Source organism: Onychomys torridus, chromosome 6 (genome assembly GCF_903995425.1).
Source record: "Onychomys torridus chromosome 6, mOncTor1.1, whole genome shotgun sequence".
Classification (NCBI taxonomy): domain Eukaryota; kingdom Metazoa; phylum Chordata; class Mammalia; order Rodentia; family Cricetidae; genus Onychomys; species Onychomys torridus.
This window is the reverse complement of record NC_050448.1, coordinates 5,543,747-5,565,941: the sequence shown is the minus strand read 5'-3', so window position 1 is coordinate 5,565,941 and position 22,195 is coordinate 5,543,747. Positions and strand designations below refer to the sequence as shown.

The 22,195-nt window shown below is 37.2% G+C and overlaps 1 protein-coding gene across 10 annotated transcripts in view; it reads left to right on the top strand.

Annotated features, from left to right (window-relative positions):
* Nlgn1 (neuroligin 1) overlaps positions 1-21,003 on the top strand; it is an 898,617-nt gene extending 877,614 nt beyond the window's left edge. For 7 of the 10 annotated variants that reach the window (XM_036191501.1, XM_036191499.1, XM_036191498.1 and 4 more), the window contains 3 exons: positions 12,780-12,992; positions 16,385-17,174; positions 18,366-21,003. In XM_036191501.1, the coding sequence (XP_036047394.1) occupies positions 12,780-12,992; positions 16,385-17,174; positions 18,366-19,188 (1,826 nt within the window). In that variant the 3' untranslated portion in view covers positions 19,189-21,003. The remainder of the gene's footprint in view (positions 1-12,779; positions 12,993-16,384; positions 17,175-18,365) is intronic. The other 3 variants (XM_036191502.1, XM_036191508.1, XM_036191505.1) reach the window with 1 other exon arrangement.
* The last annotated feature ends 1,192 nt before the right edge of the window (positions 21,004-22,195 follow it).

The following is a 22,195-nucleotide window of genomic DNA, read 5'->3' as shown; positions in this document are numbered from 1 at the left end:
ATACATTCCCTTTTTAAGACCTCTACTATAAAGATAAGAAAATTCCCATGGAGAATAGGTAGTTTATAAATCCTTATGAATGCAAGCTTTCTTTACCTTTAAAATTATATAGTCACTCTAATTAATAAAAGTTCTGCTAGATCTAATACACTTTGTAGGAATTCATCACAAATTTTATGTTTTAGACATCTAGCTTTAAAAACCGGCATGCATCACAGTCACACTGAAACTTGGAACAAAATCCCCCTCCCCCTGAGATCTTTGGGACTTCTTAAGAACTTCTCATTCTGTTGATAGGTCAGTAAATCATCATAAACTATGTATACATTGAGAGACTTGAGGAACACCAAAAATATAGTCAAGAAAAACTCTGAAGAAACATAACTTCCCAGAGTTTGGGGGACACCTCTCATTTAGATTTTGTAAATTGCCTCTCTACTAGACTCCCTAGAAAATAGAAGATGGTAGCATTTAATCCGTTAAGTTTCATAAAAGATTCAGTCAAGGAACTTGGGAATGGATCAGTAGGTAAGACCTGAATAAAATACCAAGTACCCATGTAAAATGCCAGGTCAGCTTTGCATACCTGACATGCACTGTTTATTGGGCAGAGACAGAAGGAGCCCAAGAGCTCTCTGTCTAGCCAGACTATCTGAAACAATGATCTTCAGCTAACTGAAAGCTCCTGTCTCAAGGCAATAAGGAAGAGAATAACAGAGGAAGATGTTAAACATCCTCCTTTAGTCTTCATGTGTTCATGTAGAGATCTGAGAACATTCACACTCATGTGTATACAACACATACATAAACATATGTATATGTACACACACATCACAGACACACACACAGACACACACACAGACACCCACACAGACACACAGACACACACACACACACACACACACACACACACACACACACACACGTGAATGGTAGTGGGAGAGATTCTGTCACACTCCTTATATTGACTTTCATCTGTTACCCCATTCTCTATAAATCTCAAAGAAGATTGGCACACTAGGTTTCTCAGAGGTATAAAGTGACTGAGAAGTTGTTATATTAGCAAGTTAAAAACTGTACTTTCTCTTCAGCATTACCCATGTTCCACCCTCAGAGTAAACAAAAGATTAAACACAGAATGTGTATCTGTACATACTTTGTTAAGTGGTGTAATAATAAAATGTTCCTTTTATTCTGAAGAAGATCAGCTCCTTACACTGAAATGCTGGGGATACATTACCATTTTAGCTCACAGCAGCTGTTCTTGTATCACCTCTGCCAAATGCCACACTTCCTCCCTAGGGTTTGAGTCTGTGAATGGATCCGGGAGAGAACGCCTTGCTGCACGACTTGCAACAACAGTCTCTGTGCCTTTGAGACTCAAATTCCTCCTCATTTCACCTCATGTATATTAATAGAGAGATTAGTTTCAGATCTTTCTGGAATTGCTAATCACTGACAATCGACATCCAGTGATGGCGTGCAGGTCAAATTTGCTGAAAAAGACAGTGACTTCACACTGGAAAATGTAATTCTTAGTGAAAACTGCACCTGGGACAGGACCTCAGACTTGTCACCCAGACATGAAAGATTTATTTTCAATTACACATCTGAGCATAATGTGAGGTGTCCTGAGGGAGACTCCAATCTTCTAAGTTGATCTTCTACTTGTTTCAATATTTCTTGTCACCAGATGACATTCTGTGACCCTTTGAGCTGAGGACCCACATTAGCTTCCATTGGGATTTTAGGGCTACCAGTGCTTTTGAAAATTCTTCCCAATGGACTAGGAAAACACATGAATGATTTTTTCTCAGGTGGTCCTGTTGAGTGCAGGAAGAGATGATGGGCTTTGGGAAACATTGTTAACACATCACTGGAGCCAATATCACCATGGTACTTAATATTAAGTACAATCCAAAAGTAAAATATTGCACCAGTTTTTAATTCTATGTTGGTTAATTGTTAATAATTAATTCAGAGATATCATAGATCTGTTTGGCATTGGTAAACAAGATTTCCAAAAGCTAACTGCTGGCGCTGCTGACACTGGATATAAAATTAGTGGTTTCCTCAGAATACTTTAGGTTCCTGTTCTTGTGCCTTTATGTTTACACTAGGCAGCAGCATTGACATGCAGACCATACAGCCCTGATACAGGACTTATAGACTCTTCTTTTAGGAAATACTAACTGGAATTATTTGACAATCCATTTTTCAAAAATATCTTTATAATTCAAAATTTAAGAAATGAGAAAATTGAATTAGCATCTAAGTATTATCAGAAATATGATTATTGAGGAGTTTGATGATTTTGTTTGCATTATAGCTTTCCTTATGTAGTCTGACATTTCTTTGTCTGTCTACTCAGTTTGTGACATTTGTTATGGAGTGTGTACACCATTCTTGGTTCTCACCTTTGAGTCTGTTACGTCCATTAAGATGGATAATTGTTGTATATCTTGATTCATTATTGTGACTAAATTCCTGACAAGAAGCAACTGAAGAGAAGATGAGTCTATTTGGCTCACAGCTTGCAGGGTTACAAGTCAGGAAAGTCAAGACAACAGGATCTCAAGGCAGCTGCTCATATTGCATCTACAGTCAAGAAGTAGACCGTAGACAGTGTGTATAGCCAGCTTATAACATCAAGGCCTGTTCTTTTTTTTTTTTTTAAGATTTAATTTATTTATTATGTATACAGTGTTCTGTTTGCATATATGCCTGCAGACCAGAAGAGGGTGCCGGATCTCGTTTTAGACAGTTGTGAGCCACCATGTGGTTCCTGGGAATTGAACTCAGGATCTCTGGAAGAGCAGCCAGATGCTCTTAACCACTGAGCCATCTCTCCAGCCCCAAAGCCTGTTCTGAATAACTTACTTCCTCCAGTGGTGCTGTCTCCTAGAGACTCAATAACCTTACAAAACAGAGCCAAGAGCTGAGGCCAAAGTACAATTTAAAAGCAGAAATGAGCCAAGAAGAAATAGTTCATAATTGTACCATATTTGTATTAGAAGAAAATAAACATATAATCTTTAGTCATTTTTGTCTTCTGGGTGGGTATTTAGTTATATCTTTAGTGATTGTGTCTGAGTAATATCAAGAATGGTGGCTGATTTCCTTGTAACTATAAATACAGGACAGTCCAGTTACAGATATAGTTAGGCCAGGCATAAAAATATATATATATGGTTAATTATTTCCTATAATTTATATTATTAAATATTTCTAACATTAAAAGTACTTAGAAACAGTCACATCACTCTGTTAGAGAGATGAAAAAACAAATAACTATAACTCATCATTAAGGCAAGTGTTGAGGAGAAGATGCACTTTTGAATTTTCCTGAAAACAGCATGTAGGGTGTGCATTAGTATGATTTAGCCATCTTATCAAGTCAAAGATCCCAGGTATTCTGCAGAGAAGAATTCATGAATGCTATGCTAAAGCAAAGGATTCACCCAAAGTTCCCATTGTGAAGTCTATTGATTTAAGCATAAGATTTAATAAGCTCAAATGGAAGAAGAGGCCAAGAATCCACAATGATATATGAATGAATGAATACATTCAGGAAAGACAAGAAGCTTCTGTGTGGCCAATTCTAAAAATAAAATCAAAGATAAAGTCAGTATTTGTTTCAGAGAAGAACCATCAACTTCTGTAAATATGAATGTGTACACATGATGAAAAGGAGGAGACTTACAAACTCCTATTTTATACGTTTCCCACATAGGGGAAAATTAAAATTGTGAAGTAGAGGAACATAGAAAGTTACTGTAATAACCAAGTAGTCAATGGGCACATCAGGAACCATTAATAGGACATAATATTATTTCTCTGGTCTTTTGACAAAAATCTTAATCTGAATATAATTGTAAAGAAATTTCAAATAAACTCTAAATTAAGAAATATCCTATATAATAGCTATCCTGTCTTCCTCAGAAACGCCAGTTCAATAAAGCAAAGACAGACTCACAAACTGTTCTAGTCTAATAATTGTAACATGTAATTTCTCACTGGATGGGAAAGAACTGGACCCAGGGAAGGGAAAAGGGGGAAGGAGAGAAATATGTAGAAGCAGCATTCCATTTAAACTGGGTGTGGGAACAATCTGCCCTTAATTCCAATATGTGTAGTGTAGAAGAAAAAAAAAAAAGCCTGAGCTGCATGAGATCTTTTTCAAAATGCTAAGAAGCAAACCACAAAATGCAACCACCAAGACTTAACCTGGAGTTCAGAACAAGACAAATTTTGACAAAAGCTGGTATTCAGAGTTATTCCTCTAAGTACTTTATATATTTATAAAACCAAGCTGTGTAGTCCAGGCATTCCTGGATCTTGTAATCCCTGTCTTCTAATGTTAGAGTTATAGATGTGCACTGCATAACCACTTCTGAATTTTGGGGCTGTTCTTGAAAGAAAAATGGTACACATGATTGAGACCTAAGTATGTCCCTCCTCCACTGCTGTTGCTGTTTCTTCTTCTTCTCCTTCTTCTTCTTTTTCTTCTTCTTCTTCTCCTCCTCCTCTTCCTTCTTTTTCTTCTCTCTCTGTCTCTCCCTTTCCCCCCTCCAATATTATATATATTCAGAATAAATTGGTTAAAATTAATATTCTTATTGAAGAAAAGAATCACAGTTTTTAAAATAAGTATAATATAGGATTAATCTGATCCATTTAATTTGAAGACAGTGAAGTTTTAAATTTTTCAAACTGAAAATCAAACAAAAGAAGAAAACAAGCTATAGGTGCTTTCTTTATGGGAATGTCAAGGTAGATTATTCTCTCCCCCCCCACACTCTGAATATATAAGCTCTGATGTCAACAACAGTAAATTTGGCCAGTAACTCAGGCTGTTTGTTCTTCCCAAAGAAAAGTCATTTAAAATAGTTATGGCATTACAATGAATAAACTCACCAAGTTATAAAATATTAGAAATATCACCAAATTTTTTATATAAAGACTTCAGTGCTATTTCCATAAAAGATGTTTTTCCAGGAACAAACATTCAGAAAGCACATTGCTGTAACTTTGTCATTTGTTTTATTCTTAGAAGAATTTAAGTAACTTCCAAGAGAACACAATAGCACAGATGCTATATATACATGGTAGGTGGCTAAATGATGTTCTGTGTATTCACTGTTCTACAAAGATCTTACATTTTTATTATAGTTTAAAAGGCATCAAACTCCATCACCACAGCCACTTCAAAGCTTGTTTGATCATTTAGTATTAAGTTGATTCTTAGCATTAACAAATTTCCAATATTTTTTATCTTATACTCATGAAATTTTGTACCAATTAGACACTAAATTTCCTTTCCTCTTTTCACTTAGACATTTGTCGTACTTTCTTACTTACTATTGTTTTGATCATTTTAGAAAATATTTTTGAGGCCTTCAATGTTGTAGGACAAGATTATCCTTTCTTTTAAGGCAGCATAATGTATTGCCATATATTTTTTATTGTCTACATTTTCCATATCTATTGGTAATTATGCATTCATGGAGGATATTTTAGCTCTTGATTATTGTGAACAATTATATGATACTCATGGATTTCCATGTCTTTGGGGTCCTAATCTCTATTACATAAGCAGAAAAGACATTGTTAAATTATGTAGTATTCTATTTGTTTTTAGTTTTTGAGGCATAGCTCTACTCATTTCCATAATGGATCAACTACTTTTCATTCTCACCAATATAATGGCTTCAAATTCCAAGCTTCCTTGCCAAAAAGAAATATTTTCTGTTACTTTTATTATAGCAAGCCAAGGAGACATGGCATTTCACTGTGAACTTTCTCTTTTTTAATGATTACGGATGGTAACATGTTATATGGTTATTTGCAATTTCTTTATCTTCTTTGGATATATGGTTAACTTTGTCAACCTGACATAACCTAGAATCACGTGGAAAAAACATCTCAAGGAGAAACTGTATACATTATGTTGTCCTAGAGCAAATCTGGGAAGAATTGTCTTAAGTCAACTGATAAGGAAGAGTCAGCCTACTTTGTGTGGTACTATTCCTTAGGCAGGGAGTCTTGAACTATGTACAAGTGGAGAGATCCAGCCGAGTGTAGTGGGCAAGCAAGTAAACATACCTGCATTCAGTTCTTTCTGTTCTTGACTGTGGATATAATGGGTGAGCTGTTCAAAATTCCTCCCTTTACTTCCCACAATTATGGACTGTAACCTGGAGTTGTAAGTTAAAATAAACTCTTTCCCCCTGTGTTGCTTCTTCCAGGATATGTTATCATGGCAACTGAAGTTCAACTAGGGAAAGAGATGGATTTGGTGTCTTTTTCATTTATAGATTATGATATCTGAGGGATTTTGTTTTCCTGTTCAGTTGTAGAACTTTGTTGTATAAGATAGACATTAATACCTTAGTAATAACATGTTTTATAATTATTTTCTTCCAGTTTTTCTTTTGGTGTGCAAAATTTTAAGTCTGTTTTTCGATACATTTGTGAATCTGTTTTCATTTTGTTGCTTTGGCTTGGTATAACCATGAAATGATGAAAAAGTTCTGCATTTCTGATTTAATTATTCATTATATTTTTCTCTATGAGTGTTTTGCCTCCACATATGTATATGAACTACATGTGTGCCTATTCCCACAAAGACCAGATGTCTTAGGGTTTCCATTACTGTGAAGAGATACCATAACCCCACAAACTCTTATAAAGGAAAACATTTAACTGTGGCTGGCTTAGAGTTTCAGAGGTTTAGTCCATTATTGTCATGATAAAACATGACAGTGTGCAGGCAGAGATGGTGCTGCAGAGGTGATATGGTATTGGTGAGAGTTCTGCATCATGACTCATAGGCAGCAGAAGTGAAAGTGAAGCCTGCCCGGCTTGAGCTTCTCAGACCTCAAAGCCCACCCCGTACTGACACACTTCTTCCAACAAACCAACCTACTCCAACAAGGCCACACCTAATGATACCACTCCCTGTTGGCCTTATTCAAGCCACAACTCAGAAGAGGATGTCAGACCTCCTAGAACTGGACTTAGTGGCAATTGTGAGCCACCACATAGGTGCTTATTACCAACTCAGTTCTCTTTGAGAGCAGTAAGTGCTCTTAACCATTGAGCCATCCTTCCAACATCAAGTTCTGTATTCTAAATATCTCTTCCTCTAGCTTATTTTAACAGTCTTAAGTTTTTAATTCATTAGAAAAACTAATGGTGTATATGGTGCAATGTAGTTAGAGTTTTCCTGCCTGGCCCAGTCAGGACAAATCTCTCTTACCCTCCAGTCCCACAGTCGCTCAGACCCAAGCAAGAAAGCACACAGAAACTTACATTGTTTAGAAACTGTATGGCCGTGGCAGACTTCTTGTTATCTACTTCTTCTCTCTTAACTTAACCCATTTCTGTTAGTTTATACTTTGCCACATGGCTTGTGGCTTACCAGTGTCTTTACATGTTGCTTTTCATGGCATCGACTGGCGGTGTCTCCTTCTACCCAGCCTTCCACCTCCCATAATTCTCTTCTCTCTTGTTCTGCCTATACTTCCTGCCTGGCCACTGGCCAATCAGAACTTTATTTACACAGAGTGATATCCACAGCAGTGCAAGGTAAAGATCTAGTTTGTTATTTGCTGTGTATATCCAGTTTTCTAATCACTTCCCTCCTCCTGTTATGGAGTCTGGATCTTTTTCATTTTGTTTGTTTGTTTATTTGTTTGGTTTTGTTTTTTAAGCATTTGTTCTCATATGCCTATACTAGAAACCTTTCTTTTACAAAAAGAAAGGAATTGAAAAGAGTAGTGGTTTAGTTTCAGTCATGTATTGAGAGTACAGTCCATCATGATATGGAAGAAACAGCAATAGGAACATAAAATGGCTGGTCACATCTATCAGCAGTATAGAAGAAGAAGGCAAACAAAAAATGTGACTTGGCTATCAAACCTCAAGATTTGTTTCCACTGACTTAATTTTCTCCATCATGGTTTCACTTCCTAAATGTTCCACAAGTTTCAAAACAGTACCACAATCAGGAGACCAAATATTTAAACACAAGAGCCTCTGAAGAATATTTCACATTCAAACTACCACAATGTCCAACTTGATGAAATTTAAGAGGAGCCACTCATGTGAGAATTGATGTAGTATCCAGAGACAGTTCAGAGGAAGAATTGACCAGGTCAATGAGGTGGGCCTCAAATTTCTAGAAGGACCTTGGGTTTTAATCCAATGTTGCAAAGTCTTTGATGTTTAAGACAGAAAATCCTCAGTGAGTTCATTCTTTTGGTCCATGTTTCTATGTCCTTACAAAATGTCTCACTATCCTGAGAAGTCTACAGCCTACAAGGCTTGTTAGTTAATTCTCTGCAGTATCTCTATTCTGAAGTATTCCTAAATAAAAAGAAAATAGTGTGGTCTTCTGTATATAGGCAACAGAAATAATAAATACTGTTAATTCCTTCCTTCAGCTTTATAACCCGAATCAACTCAAAACAAATGATTACATTGCATTTAACATTTTTAGAAAATAATAACCATAGATATTCAAATATGGGTCTCATACCTAAAAGAAAAGTAAACACATCTACAGTGCAGAATCGCTGACATCTTCTATCTCTCCCACTCTAGATGACATCTAAACAAAACAGAACATCTTCTGAGTTCCAAGTTCTTCCTTGAAAACTTTTTGTTGTTTTTTGGTTGCTTATCATTTTTAGTGAAACACTTGACTTTTCCTTCTACACATTTAGAAAACATTCCCTGCTTTTTCTTGTAGATTATATATGGGGTCACTAATAATCTCTATATCCCCATGTTCCCTTGGTTTCTGAGAGCTCTCAGCAGCATTAGCTTCAGTCACTATTTCTAATGCAATAAATATCACCCTTTGCTTATTTTTCCTTGCATAATTTATATTAATCTGGATATAATTTTCCTATTTCTAGTAAATATGGGTCTATGTTCAGTTGCCTGGTTTCTCTTTGACATTTGATGATAATCGCAGTTGTTAGATTCTAGATCCTATGAATGGCTAATTGAAGGTAGAGCTGTTTTATAGAGCTTGTCACACCAGTTGAACCAGTCTTCCACCATCAGGACAACAATTAGAATTAGTTTTTGATAAAAGGAGTTTTTGAGTGAGAATGATATCACCTGTATACAATTTGATACAGTACTTTGTAGATTATGGTGGACAGTACAATAATTGTGAACTTAATTGCCACCATGAACTTTGACAGCCTGAAAATTCCAAGTGTTAAAAATAAATGGTGATTTTTTTTTTAGACTACATATTCATAAGTCAAGTAAATTAGATATCTGAATGGGGTATGGGGTATGTAAGGATTATATCCTTAATTACATCACCAGCCTGTGATGGCATCCCAGCCTAAAAAGCAGACATGCTCTCTCTGTGCCCTCTCTTTCCCTATTGCCCCTCCTTCTGGATTCTCCCTCCTCTGTTCTCTCTCTCTCTCTCTCTCTCTCTCTCTCTCTCTCTCTCTCTCTCTCTCCATCCCTCTCTTTCTCTCCCAATAAAGCTCTAGAAAGAAAATTATGGCTGGTGACTCTTCCATCACCTATACATCCAGCAGTCTCTTCTGTTGGCATGGCTGCTGCAGGAGGCTGCCAGCCACGAGCACCGCCACTTAACCAACAGGGTATCTCTACTTCTCCTTGAAAATGGAAGATAGATTATTTAGTAGACCGTGTGGTTCGTGTTGGCAGAGCTTGTGGCCAGGCGGATGAAGGAGAGTGCTGGAGGAGAGTCATGAGCCATGGTTACCTTTCTAGAGCTTTATTGGGAGAGGGAGGGGGAGGGAGAGAGAGAGAGAAAGAGAGAGGGGGGAGTATGGAAGGAGAGAGGAAAGAGAGAACACAGAGAGGGCATGCCCGCTTTTTAGGCTGGGACGCTGTTGCAGGCTGGTGATGTAATTAAGGACATAATCCTTACAGTTCTATTTTACAAAACAATATGTCATTGTGTGAGGACATACATAGTCACTTGTTGCAGTAGCCAGTGCTACCACCACCCATTTACCATGTCTAAGCAAGGGGCTGTGGACTGAAAAACAAGAGACAAAAGACAGTGGGTCATTCGTGCCAGGGGATGCCGAATGCCGTTTATTGAAGAAGGGAGGGAACCTTAAATACAGGCTTATAGCACAATGGAGGAACCCCGGAGGGCAGAAGTTTGCTACTGAATGTTCTACATTCTTGCATCTAAGCTGTTTACACCAAATGCAGGAAACACAAACAAGGAACTTCCCTTAAGCTTTCAGGATGGTGGAAACTGGCAGGGAATCAGCATAGGGAGGACATCAAGGTCAAGGTCAGGCAAGCAGGGTGGCGGTTACCCAACTTGAGAGTTCCAGGGCACTACAGTCACCTTTTCCAGGACTTGATAGTGAATGATAGGGAAGGGCAGATGAGGTTTATGATGATTTATTAAGAGTGACTTAAGTGACACCAAGGGGAAATCTATTCAAGAACGTAAGTAGTGCTTTCTGAATACTGCAAAATTAAGTCCCTCTGAAGACAGACCATAGTCAGGCTGTTCAATGTGAAGTTCTAGCCACAGTTGTCTGAAGTTATTCTCCTCTTATGGATATAGCAGCTCACTCAATGAAAAAAGAAACTAAAATGAATATGTCAATGGATAACAGAATAGAAAAGAGTTCTACCAATTAGCAAACAATGTCTTTTTCAGGGCATCAATTTATTTAACTTTACTTATTTTGTGCCCCCGGATGAATCCAAGGGTAGTGTCTGATGACTGCATCAAGAATCAAAGGACTCACATAAACATGTGTCACTCTACTTTGTGGAGAGCCACAAGAATATGTTATAGGGAGTCCTGCAGTGTATTAAAGCTATACCTTGACCAGGCCAATGGTCAGGAAAGCCATCTAGCATGGACTATTTGGTGATACACAGCTTAATATTCAACTGTGCCTTTCTTTTGCTCACAATTCCCATAGAGTGTGTGTGTGTGTGTGTGTGTGTGTGTGTGTGTGTGTGTGTGTGTGTGAACTTCCTGCTCAGGCCAGTACTTGAATAAGGTCATGTAGGCAAAGTTAAGCTGGCTAGATACACAGCTTTGTTTCTTGTGCAAATGAAACTCAGACCATCCTTTTGCCTTGAGGCCTAGTGGCTCTCCAGAGCAATTGACAGAGCACAAAAGATATTTTTACATATCAAGGTGGAAGGTAGGGTGGAGTAACATTCCTGAGGAGGCATAGAACCACTTGACAAGGGGAAGAAGGAACAGACATTTTCTATAGAAAGACAGAATGGCATGACCAGGGAGAAGGGAAGGACAGAGGTTTTGTAGATGGTAAGGCAGAACTCTTGTAAAGTTCATCAGAGCCAGGAGTAGACACCAAGGAGATGGAGTGAGCAGAAGCAGAGGACAAAGATGAGGCTGGAAGTGTAAGAGCTTAGTTGTTAGCAGGGCTATGAGAGGACAGTAAAAGAGGACAAAGAGGAACTGAGTGTAAGGATAGAACTGAAGCTATGGAGACAGGATTTCATCCTAGAGAAATAAAGTAGATGCACAAAGTGTTAGTATTTAAGCAGCATTAGGAACACATCCTGAACACGACAAGACCACAGAAGAGTTTTATTAAAGAGGATAGAGGTGACAGGCCTGTGTGAAACACACGTGGGTGAGGAGATAAGGGGGGGGAGGGAGAGACTCATGCAAGATGGCACCGGCTTTTTAAAGGTTGGGCTGCTCATGCGTACAGGAACTCCTGTGGGTACTGCTGCGCGTGCTTTACGCAACCACATAAAGCCACAGAGTCCTGGTCCTGCGAGATGTCTGACATAGAGATGGCTATTCTGAACTGGAAATAGTTAGGCAGTCTGCTGGGCAAGCCCAACCTTGTGGACATGTAATTATCTATCACAAAGAGCTTTGTGTATCTAGATTTATTCCTGCACTGAATACCTGATGGAACTGTAGCTGTAAAGATAAAATTTTGCCTAGGCAGAATAAAGTAAACAGACATAAGAGCAGAGTTTATGTAGATTTTTTTCCCCTCAGATATCCCATGCCAGATGTAGCGCCTTCCCCAGACTCTGGACAATCCATGCTACTTAGTCTGAGGAGATGCAGTTTATTGGTTAGTTGCAGTTGGTAGTAACAGGGGCCATCATTTTCCCTAAAATAAAACTCGAATATCATCAATAATACATTGTAACTATTGGCTTCAAAAAGATTAGATATCTAGAATGATCAGTGGATCAATAGATATAGATAGATAATGATTGTGATGGTAAAGAAGAAGAAAGAAAAATGGATGGATGGTACATATATCAATCAACATATAAATAGATACAGATAAATAGCAAATAATAGATAGGAAAGTAGTTGATAGCTAAGTAGATAGATAGTAGATAGGTGGATGACAGATTGATAAGTTATAGTTATATGTATAGATAGGTGATAGGCAGATAAATTCGATAATAAAGAGAGGTAATAGATATACTTGGTATAGATGGGTTGATCATAGATGATAGATACAGAGATTGCCTCAAACATATATGAACTAGAACTGAGTAGCAATGCAGGTTGTCTGAGTGATCCTGGGCATTCTGCAACTAGGACTTGACTTCTAAAATATACTTGGCTCAACTGTCATCATTATAGTTTTATCTAAATAGAAACACTTTTGACTAAAGCACTTGGCTTTTGTGGTGATCGGGACAAGTCTCATACAAACTTAAATTTGATGTAAGTTTAATTCATATTAACTGCAACAATCATCCTAAGGTTTCTTTCTTCTTCTGTTTTCCAGGCTTCTTGAGCACAGGGGATCAGGCTGCCAAAGGAAACTACGGGCTCCTTGACCTCATCCAGGCTCTAAGATGGACTAGCGAGAACATTGGGTTCTTTGGCGGTGACCCCTTGCGAATCACTGTGTTTGGATCAGGCGCTGGGGGTTCATGTGTCAATCTGCTGACTTTATCCCATTATTCTGAAGGTAACCGTTGGAGCAATTCAACCAAAGGTATTATGCAGGTTGCAAATTTTGACAATTTTGGTGTCTGCATGCCACCACCATCAGTACTACGTGATGCTGTGTAGATATTTCTTTGTTCCAACTGAGTGTTAGGTTGGGCTTAGTAACTGTTTGAAGCTGTTTCTTTAGCCTTTCTGTGCATGTTTACATTTCTGTCAAACTCTTTTCTCTGTCTTCTGTGAAGCTGGGTAAGATGCTCTTCCAAGTCCACTTCATAATACTAAGCATTACAGTCATTTTCCTTTTTGCTAAAGGGTGATGAGGGAAAGTCAGAGAAACCCTCAACACTGTCCTTTCTGCTTATCGGTAATCAAAATCAAGTATTTTAAAAATAGGGACATTTATACTTGAAGTTCTTTATTAGTATGGAACTAATGAGGCAGTCAAAAACTAGTTTGTCTGGGAACATGTGATTCTTCCTGTTGCCTAAGAAAAGAATGGATTTGATTAGTTTGCATGCGTGATCCAAAATTGTCAAAGCATTGAGGTCACTAGTAAAGCCTTTGATTACAAAGAAAAAAACACATTTGGTTTTGTGGTTTTTCTATTTTCAACTCAATTTTGTTTGGTTGGTTTTTTTCCTTCTAAATCTTGGCAAAGTGGCCAGGAGCACTAGCCTTCTTTAGTCCACAAAATACTTTTATTTCCATTTTCTGACTGAATATTTTCTCAAAAGTGCCTGCCATCTTACCAGGCATTCAGTCGCTGTGGACTATAATTCCATTATTAAATGTCAGAACAGAAGAGCTATTTGAAGAAACTCACAAAGCAAGTACTTTCTGGCTATTATTTATATGCAACAAAGAAAGAAACAGAATATTCATCAACAAAGAACATCTTTGATTTTCTGCTTCCTTGTTGTTAGTGTATGTATGAGGAAAACAAGTTATTCATTGTCAAGTGAAATTCATAAAATCTCAGTTTCCAAAAATATTTACTTTGGTAATTTGTAATTATGGCTATGTGTGTGAAGGGGTGGCATATTTACATAACAAATGCCACTGTTCTCAGAGGTTGCCATCAACAGAGTCTCTGGAAAGAAGAGTTATAGGTGGTTACAAGTCATTGGACAAGGGTGCTGGGAACTGAGCTCTGTCCTCAGCAACAGCTTGCACTATTATATGCTCCTATCACTGAGACATCTCTCCAGCCTCAAGAGCAGGCAGTAGGAACGTATAATACAGTTCTAGTTATCAAAGATACATTTGAAATTCTAAGAGAATAACCAGTCAATAAGTAGGTCACATTTTATTTAATTTATTATCATGGTTTACATGGCTTCTCATTTAACATTAGGTTTATGATTTGAAGTAACATTTTTAATTGAGTAGATACACTACTCTATAATAAAATTGTTTGATAAGTTAGAGTTTTTTAATTAAGCAAATTAGATTCTCCCATTCTTAGTATGAAATAAGTGCTAATATTCAGTTAAGTTAGCATTGGGCAACCTACACAGAACTCTTGGGATCACTTGATCAAATATGGGCCCAATACCACTGTCAGCCAGTATCACAAGAACAATGGATAAAGGAGACACATCAGTTTACCAGGTGCTCATCACTTGGCAAGACAGTAAGCAGAGGCAAATGGTTCAGCACACAGCTGAGAGTGCTCCCTTCCATCACACTCTTTAGGGAAATATAGCTGTGTCTGACATGCACTTGAGTTTGGTTTAGTTTAAAACCCCTCTCAAGAGCTGCCTATCCCTACCTGGAAGGGCATAGACAATTCCCTGAAATTCTCAAATAGTCTCTACCCACGAGGCAGACCTGAATTTTAGAGGCTATAAATCCAATGAAAGGCTCCATACTTCTCAGGTATGTAGCTTCCAGGAATCACCAACCTCTCACACACACTTAACAAAGGCTTCTCATCAACAATAAAATAAGTGGCTTTCCTAGGATCATCTAGTCACTATGTTTCAAGTGATATTTAATATAATGTGATAAATGACTTTTGATACATTTAATGTCACTGAGTACCTGAGATAGGAAGGAATACAATTTTTTAAATAATCACATTTATTTTAATCATAAATATTTTATTTAGTAAAGTATTCTTAGGTTCAAGCATCAACAGTCTCGACATTTGCAACATTGCCAAAATGTATATAATTTGCTCTGGTGAACTTTGCCCTATAAAAGCAAAATGGATTCAAGAAACTCAAAAAAACAACAGAAAAATTAATTCAATATTGTTTAAGCTTTTGAGTGTTTTACAATTACCTAGAAACACATTAATGACATATGTAAATATACATGCATGTATGGAGAGAACTCTGATCAGACATGACTTTCACATTTTGTGTAAAGAACTATTTTCTCCTTAACATATATGAATGATTGAGCATATTTTTTAAATAAATGAAAATATACCCAAATCTGGAAGTGGATAATAAACATGAATTTTCAAATAAGATAGATAAACTATATTTTAAAAGAATGCTATTAGCAAATACTCCAGTGAATCAAGTGTATTTGTAAATATTAATAGCATACATCTGTTCCTAAGCTGCATGTGGAGCCATAATTTATAGCCTTTAAATTAATCAAATAAAAAAACTGGCATATATATATATATGTATATATATACATATATATATATACATATATATATATATATATGTCATATTCTGTGATAAAATACAGCAGCATACATTCAGCAATAGAAAAAGTTGAATTACTCCCTTCATACTGTTCCTGCTGATGTTTTTCCTCTAACTTAGTGAAGTCACTTCTTAGGTTGTCTTCTCTAGAAAGATTAATATTCATCATACAATATCTGGCAAGGAGATCTAGAAATAGTATGTGATAAGTTATATTCTGTTTTATGTGATATCAGGGACATCCCCAGGGTATTGCCACATCCCTAGTTCCTATATCTATGTGAGGCTCAAACAATAATTTTTTCAAAAAAAAATCTAGTTAAAACAAACACTCCACAATCATTTTGAGTGAAGATAGATATGCAGCCAAATTGAAAGAAATATTGCAAACAGACAATACCATCTGGTGAGGAGGAAGAGGAGAGAATTGGCTCTATCCTGTCTTTGTTAATGATCATGCCTAATACTCAGCTAAAATATTTGAGTCCTTTAAATACCCATGTTTTCCAACTTTACCTCTTCTCCTTACTGTGTCTTTGAGACTGCAAAATTTGGAAACCCAAAGCAAATTCTGCTTTAAATATAAGATCTGGACCTACTTCTCTGTTGTTTTATACCCTGGGGATAACTTTATGTACCTTCTCTTAGACATGAAGTATCTGTGTTTTGAGTTGTACTTGGGATATTACACACATGTCTAAAATATCAGATGTTAATTTGGGACCATAAAATTCTTCAATGATCACCTGAAACTCTGTTGATCTCCCCATAGGACTTTTTCAACGAGCAATAGCTCAGAGTGGAACAGCCCTTTCCAGCTGGGCTGTTAGTTTCCAGCCTGCAAAATATGCTAGAATGCTGGCCACAAAGGTTGGCTGCAATGTGTCAGACACAGTAGAGTTAGTGGAATGCCTGCAGAAGAAGCCTTACAAAGAACTTGTCGATCAAGATGTTCAACCAGCCCGATACCACATAGCTTTCGGACCTGTGATTGATGGTGACGTAATTCCGGATGATCCTCAGATTCTGATGGAGCAAGGGGAGTTCCTCAACTATGATGTAATGTTAGGAGTCAACCAAGGAGAAGGGCTAAAGTTTGTTGAAAATATAGTAGATAGTGAGGATGGGATATCAGCCAGTGATTTTGACTTTGCTGTTTCTAATTTTGTTGATAATTTATATGGATATCCTGAAGGCAAGGATGTTTTGAGAGAAACCATTAAGTTCATGTATACTGACTGGGCTGATCGCCACAACCCTGAAACCAGAAGGAAGACATTGTTGGCTTTGTTTACGGACCATCAGTGGGTAGCACCTGCTGTGGCTACAGCAGACCTTCACTCAAACTTTGGTTCACCTACATACTTCTATGCCTTTTATCATCATTGCCAAACAGATCAAGTTCCAGCTTGGGCTGATGCAGCTCATGGAGATGAGGTTCCCTATGTGTTGGGAATACCCATGATTGGCCCTACAGAGTTGTTTCCTTGCAATTTCTCCAAGAATGATGTGATGTTGAGTGCAGTGGTAATGACATATTGGACGAATTTTGCTAAAACAGGGTATGTATTTGAGGAATGAACTTTGGTATAATTTTTATAACCAATCTCTTTTAAGTATTCTTGAAGAATGTGCATATGTACTTAAATTGTCTAAAATATTTTTGTTTTGTATGTTTGTTTATTTGCTCTATGATACCAGGGATTGAAAACAGGACCTTTTACATGCCAGGACACATACTCCATTACTATGCTATATTCCTGGTTCAGTGTAGTAGATAAACACCAGCAGCATATTGACTTCATATTAGAAATTACTTCTATATTGTAGTGTTTCAAACAGTTATTACCTTACTACTTTTGAATTTTAAGAGTTTATTAAGAAATACTTGTATCTTTATTTCATTCTCCACGACAGTATTACTTTGACTTCTCACTTGCATAGGTCAGAGCATCACTGTTTTCAGCAGTGATGAACATTGTTTCCTAGTATTTACCAGTTCGTAATACTGTATGTGTTTTAAACATTCATCTTGGATTCTATGGATCTCACTGAACACAGAAAGGAACTTGAGCTTCTAGCAGCTTCATATAGATATTCCTGTGTAGGGTAGGGTAGGGTAAGCACTGTGATGACATACATATGCTAGTCCCAAATCCAGAATTCATTCTTCAATGCAATATTTCTGTTACACTGCCTCTGAGAAAAGTCAAACATATAATGTGAATATTAATTTATTAATTTTTAAAATCTTTGTTTACTATGATGTGTGTGTGTGTGTGTGTGTGTGTGTGTGTGCACGCGCGCGCACATGTTATGTGTTCATGGGAAGAAGTGCTGTGGTGTACTTGTAGACGTTAGAGAACAACTTTCAGGGAGTTTGTTCCTTCTGCCTATCCTCAGATTGATTTCAGGGACTGAAGTCATGTTGGCAAGCTTGTCCAGAAAATACATCCACTTCTGAACCTTTTTTTTTCTGGACCTAAAATAATTAAAATCACTTTGAATAGATGGTAGTTCATCTTTAAATGAATAGGGAAGAAGATTGTGAAACGTACTAGCTTTGCATTATCATATATGTCATTTTTTAAAACAAATTTCTAAATTGAGGCAAGTTAATATTAAAACATAATCTAATGTTTTGCTGAGTTAACTCTTCTATTAGACATTAAAAATAGTATTTTGACTAAGAAAAAGAGTAAATCATATGTGTCCTCATAGGTTCTTTCTTATCTTTCCACCCCTTTTCCTAGTGACCCAAATCAACCAGTTCCTCAAGACACAAAATTCATTCATACCAAACCCAACCGCTTTGAAGAAGTAGCATGGACCAGATATTCCCAGAAAGACCAACTTTATCTTCATATTGGATTAAAACCAAGAGTCAAAGAGCATTACAGAGCCAATAAGGTAAATCTCTGGTTGGAGCTGGTACCTCATCTGCATAATCTCAATGACATTTCTCAGTATACCTCGACAACAACTAAAGTGCCATCGACCGACATCACTCTCAGACCTACAAGGAAAAATTCCACGCCCGTGACATCAGCCTTTCCCACTGCCAAACAGGATGATCCCAAACAACAACCCAGTCCCTTCTCAGTGGATCAGAGGGACTACTCCACAGAGCTGAGTGTCACCATTGCAGTGGGGGCATCTTTGCTGTTTCTGAACATCTTGGCCTTTGCAGCCCTGTACTACAAGAAGGATAAGAGAAGACATGATGTCCACCGGAGGTGCAGTCCTCAGCGCACAGCTACCAATGACCTGACTCATGCTCCAGAAGAAGAAATCATGTCCCTCCAAATGAAGCACACTGACTTGGATCATGAGTGTGAGTCCATCCATCCACATGAGGTGGTTCTTCGGACCGCCTGCCCCCCAGATTATACCCTAGCGATGAGGAGGTCACCTGATGATGTTCCTTTAATGACACCTAACACCATCACAATGATTCCCAACACTATACCAGGGATTCAGCCCTTACACACATTCAACACATTTACTGGAGGACAAAACAATACACTGCCCCATCCCCACCCCCATCCCCATTCACATTCAACAACCAGGGTATAGCCAGATGAGAGAGAAAAACTGATTTTTTTTTTCTGATGGAGTACAGTAAAAGATTATTGATGATTCCTTGGCTTTCAACTTGGAAGACTCTCACTATTTAACTAAGGAGGAATATTATGTGAATATACATATCAAGAACTTTGGGGGTTTTGAAAAACGAATTGTATATAGATATACACACAAATCAACTTTAAAAAAAACAAATTTCAATTGCTTGAAGCAATTGTTCTGAATGATACTTTTTCATTCACATTCAAGAATTAATTTGTTGAAGATTTAAGTTGCATACTGGAGTTAGGCATGTGGACCATCAAACAGGAAAGTACTGTGTCTGAAATACTTAACAAAAAAAAAAAAAAAAAAGAAAAAAGAAAAAAAAAAGAAAAAGAAAAAGAAAATCAACTATGAATATGCACAAGGGACACAGCAATGGAATGTCAGATAATTTCCGTCAGTTTTCATTTGGAGCCCTTTTATTGTGTAGACCATATTTGTGTAAGTACACAGAGCACTGATGCTGTCAATGACATAGCAAAGGCTCATGCTGAAAATCGCCAGTAAAACAAAGAAGTTTAAAGACTGGCAGGTACAACGTTATCACATAAGTGCTGTCAGTACTAAGTCGTGGGGATCAAGGAGACTGGATATTTTTAGCACGATGTGCATGATAATTTATATGCTTGGTGGCTGTGCTGCTGATTAAGCCGTAATTAAATTCTTCTCATCCCATTGGAGTTTTTAATAGGAGCTTCCTCCATCAATTGGCAGAACCCAAAGAAGATTTTATGAGGGGCAAAAGTAATCACAATACAATAATTCAAAGTCGTTTCACTAGCAGAGGGAATAGTTATTGAAGTCTATGGAGAAACTGTAGGTGCAGTGGTGAACACTCACTGATATGAGTCCCAGAAATTTTTTTTATGAGTTTAATGTTCTTTTTACTCCCATATAAGTAATTTATAGAAATACACTCTAATTGGACACGTGTTAGCTGTGGGTCTATAATTTGCTGCAGGTTTCTTACTCTGAAGTTTGTCCCTTTGGTCAGGTAAAGTGCCACAGTTTTTCAGGGTGCAAGGATGCCCCAATAGTACCACTCTGATTACAGTTCTCAGTTAATTGATTTACTCATGTTGCATGACAAAATGTTTACTACTAATAATTCAATATAAAGTTCAGTCCCTCTTCACTCTGCTCCTCTTTCTCACTGAGGTTCACTTGACTTTCCTCATGAGATCTTAGTAGAGGACAACGTGGGTGCAGAACCTAGGGGAGTCAACAGCTGGAGGGTTTGTCTTTCACACATGTGCAATTTCAATGAATTGTCTAAGACCACAGGAAACTCTGAATCCCCTATTGTTTACCAGTAATATCAGTATACCACAGACCTTTCCAAATGTTTGTATATGTAATCAGATGTACATTTATATTAAAAATTGAGATGGACTTAAAGAGCACATCCTGATAAATGATTTCTCTCTTATCTGTACTATATTTCTATTAGACTAAAGTTATGTGATTTTTTTTTACCTTTTTTCAGATGACTAGCAATTTTGATAGTTTGTAAGATAACGCAAAGGACTTTCTCTGACTAACTGAAGTAACAGAAACCTTTCTTTCCAGCTACTCTTTTTCAAGAATTGAAAGCTTATTATACAAAAGAAAACACTTGTATACTACTTGATGGGAAGGACTTTGTGTATCTATCTTGACCACATCAGTGGTTCTTGGGTGAAATAAAGATAATCTGGATAATGATGATTAGTCAAATGCTAAGCGACATGGTCTTTGCTCATTAAAGAGCTAAAATGTTTATTGCTGTTTTGTCTTTTATTTTGTTTTTCCAAAAAAGAAATCTAAAACAAAAGAAACTAGACTGTCTCAGAGTCATTTTTCTAGAACAGTAGGGTTTGAAGACATATAGGCAACTGTAGAAAACGCAACTGTGTATCGAAAAGCAAGTCTCATTTCAAATGAGACCCTTGAAATTTCAGTGCTACTAGCTTAGAAATTCCAGGAACTCACAAAAAATATTACCTTTGCAATTCAAAATACCCCTTCCCTGAGGCATCATACAAACACAGCACCCATTGTTTTTGCTTAAAAACACGAGTTCTCATGTTGCTCACCAGGGGAAATGTCTACTGTGAAAGAGAAATAAGGATACAACATGTCTTGAAGTAAGGTATCTCCGCTCATAATATAGGAGTGGTTAAACTATCAATCATTTTAAAAAGTGTTCTCCCTCAAGAGAATTTGAAAGTGCTAAGAAAGATATTGAGCTAACACTAAAAGATAAAATTCTACTTCAAGAAACTTATATGATTATAGCTTCTACTCCAAAGTACTAAATATCAATAAAATGTTAAGAATTGTTCCACAGTCTTCAAAATCCGGAACAGTCTCCTCACCATTGTTGACTGACCTGGTCATGCTTTAGACTGTGAGCTGCCACTGAAAATGCAGAAAAAGAGCTGTGTAGTGGCTGAAGCACGGTCTAATCTCCAAACTGTCTCTGACTATACTAAGCAAACAATAAGGTCAGAAATAGTAGTGACAGTAACATAAGTGGCGAGCGACTGCTTTCACACTCATTGATTACTTCCCTTGGAAAAATCACCCTATTATGTTGTAGTGGTTACTCTATTTCCACCTGACTGTAAAACATAACATGTCTCTAATCTCTCCCTGGTGACAGGACAGCTCCTGCTTCATATTAATTGAGGGAAGTATTTTAGAAAATAGACCATAACCTGATTGTTTTCTGAACTGGAAGGAAGACAAAGCAGTTAGCTTTTAGGGCTGCCCGCTGGGGATGTGCAAAGGGATTTCGAAGCAGTGTGAGGGGCCAGTCAAGTTTGTTATTAGACTGACTTCCAGAACATGAAATGATGTCTGCATTGACTATCTGCAAAGCTGAAATACAGTTTTTAAATGAAAGAAAAATTTGACATTTTTATTCAGTTTTATCTAATGTGTTTGGATTGTATTTGTCTAGAAGATAATA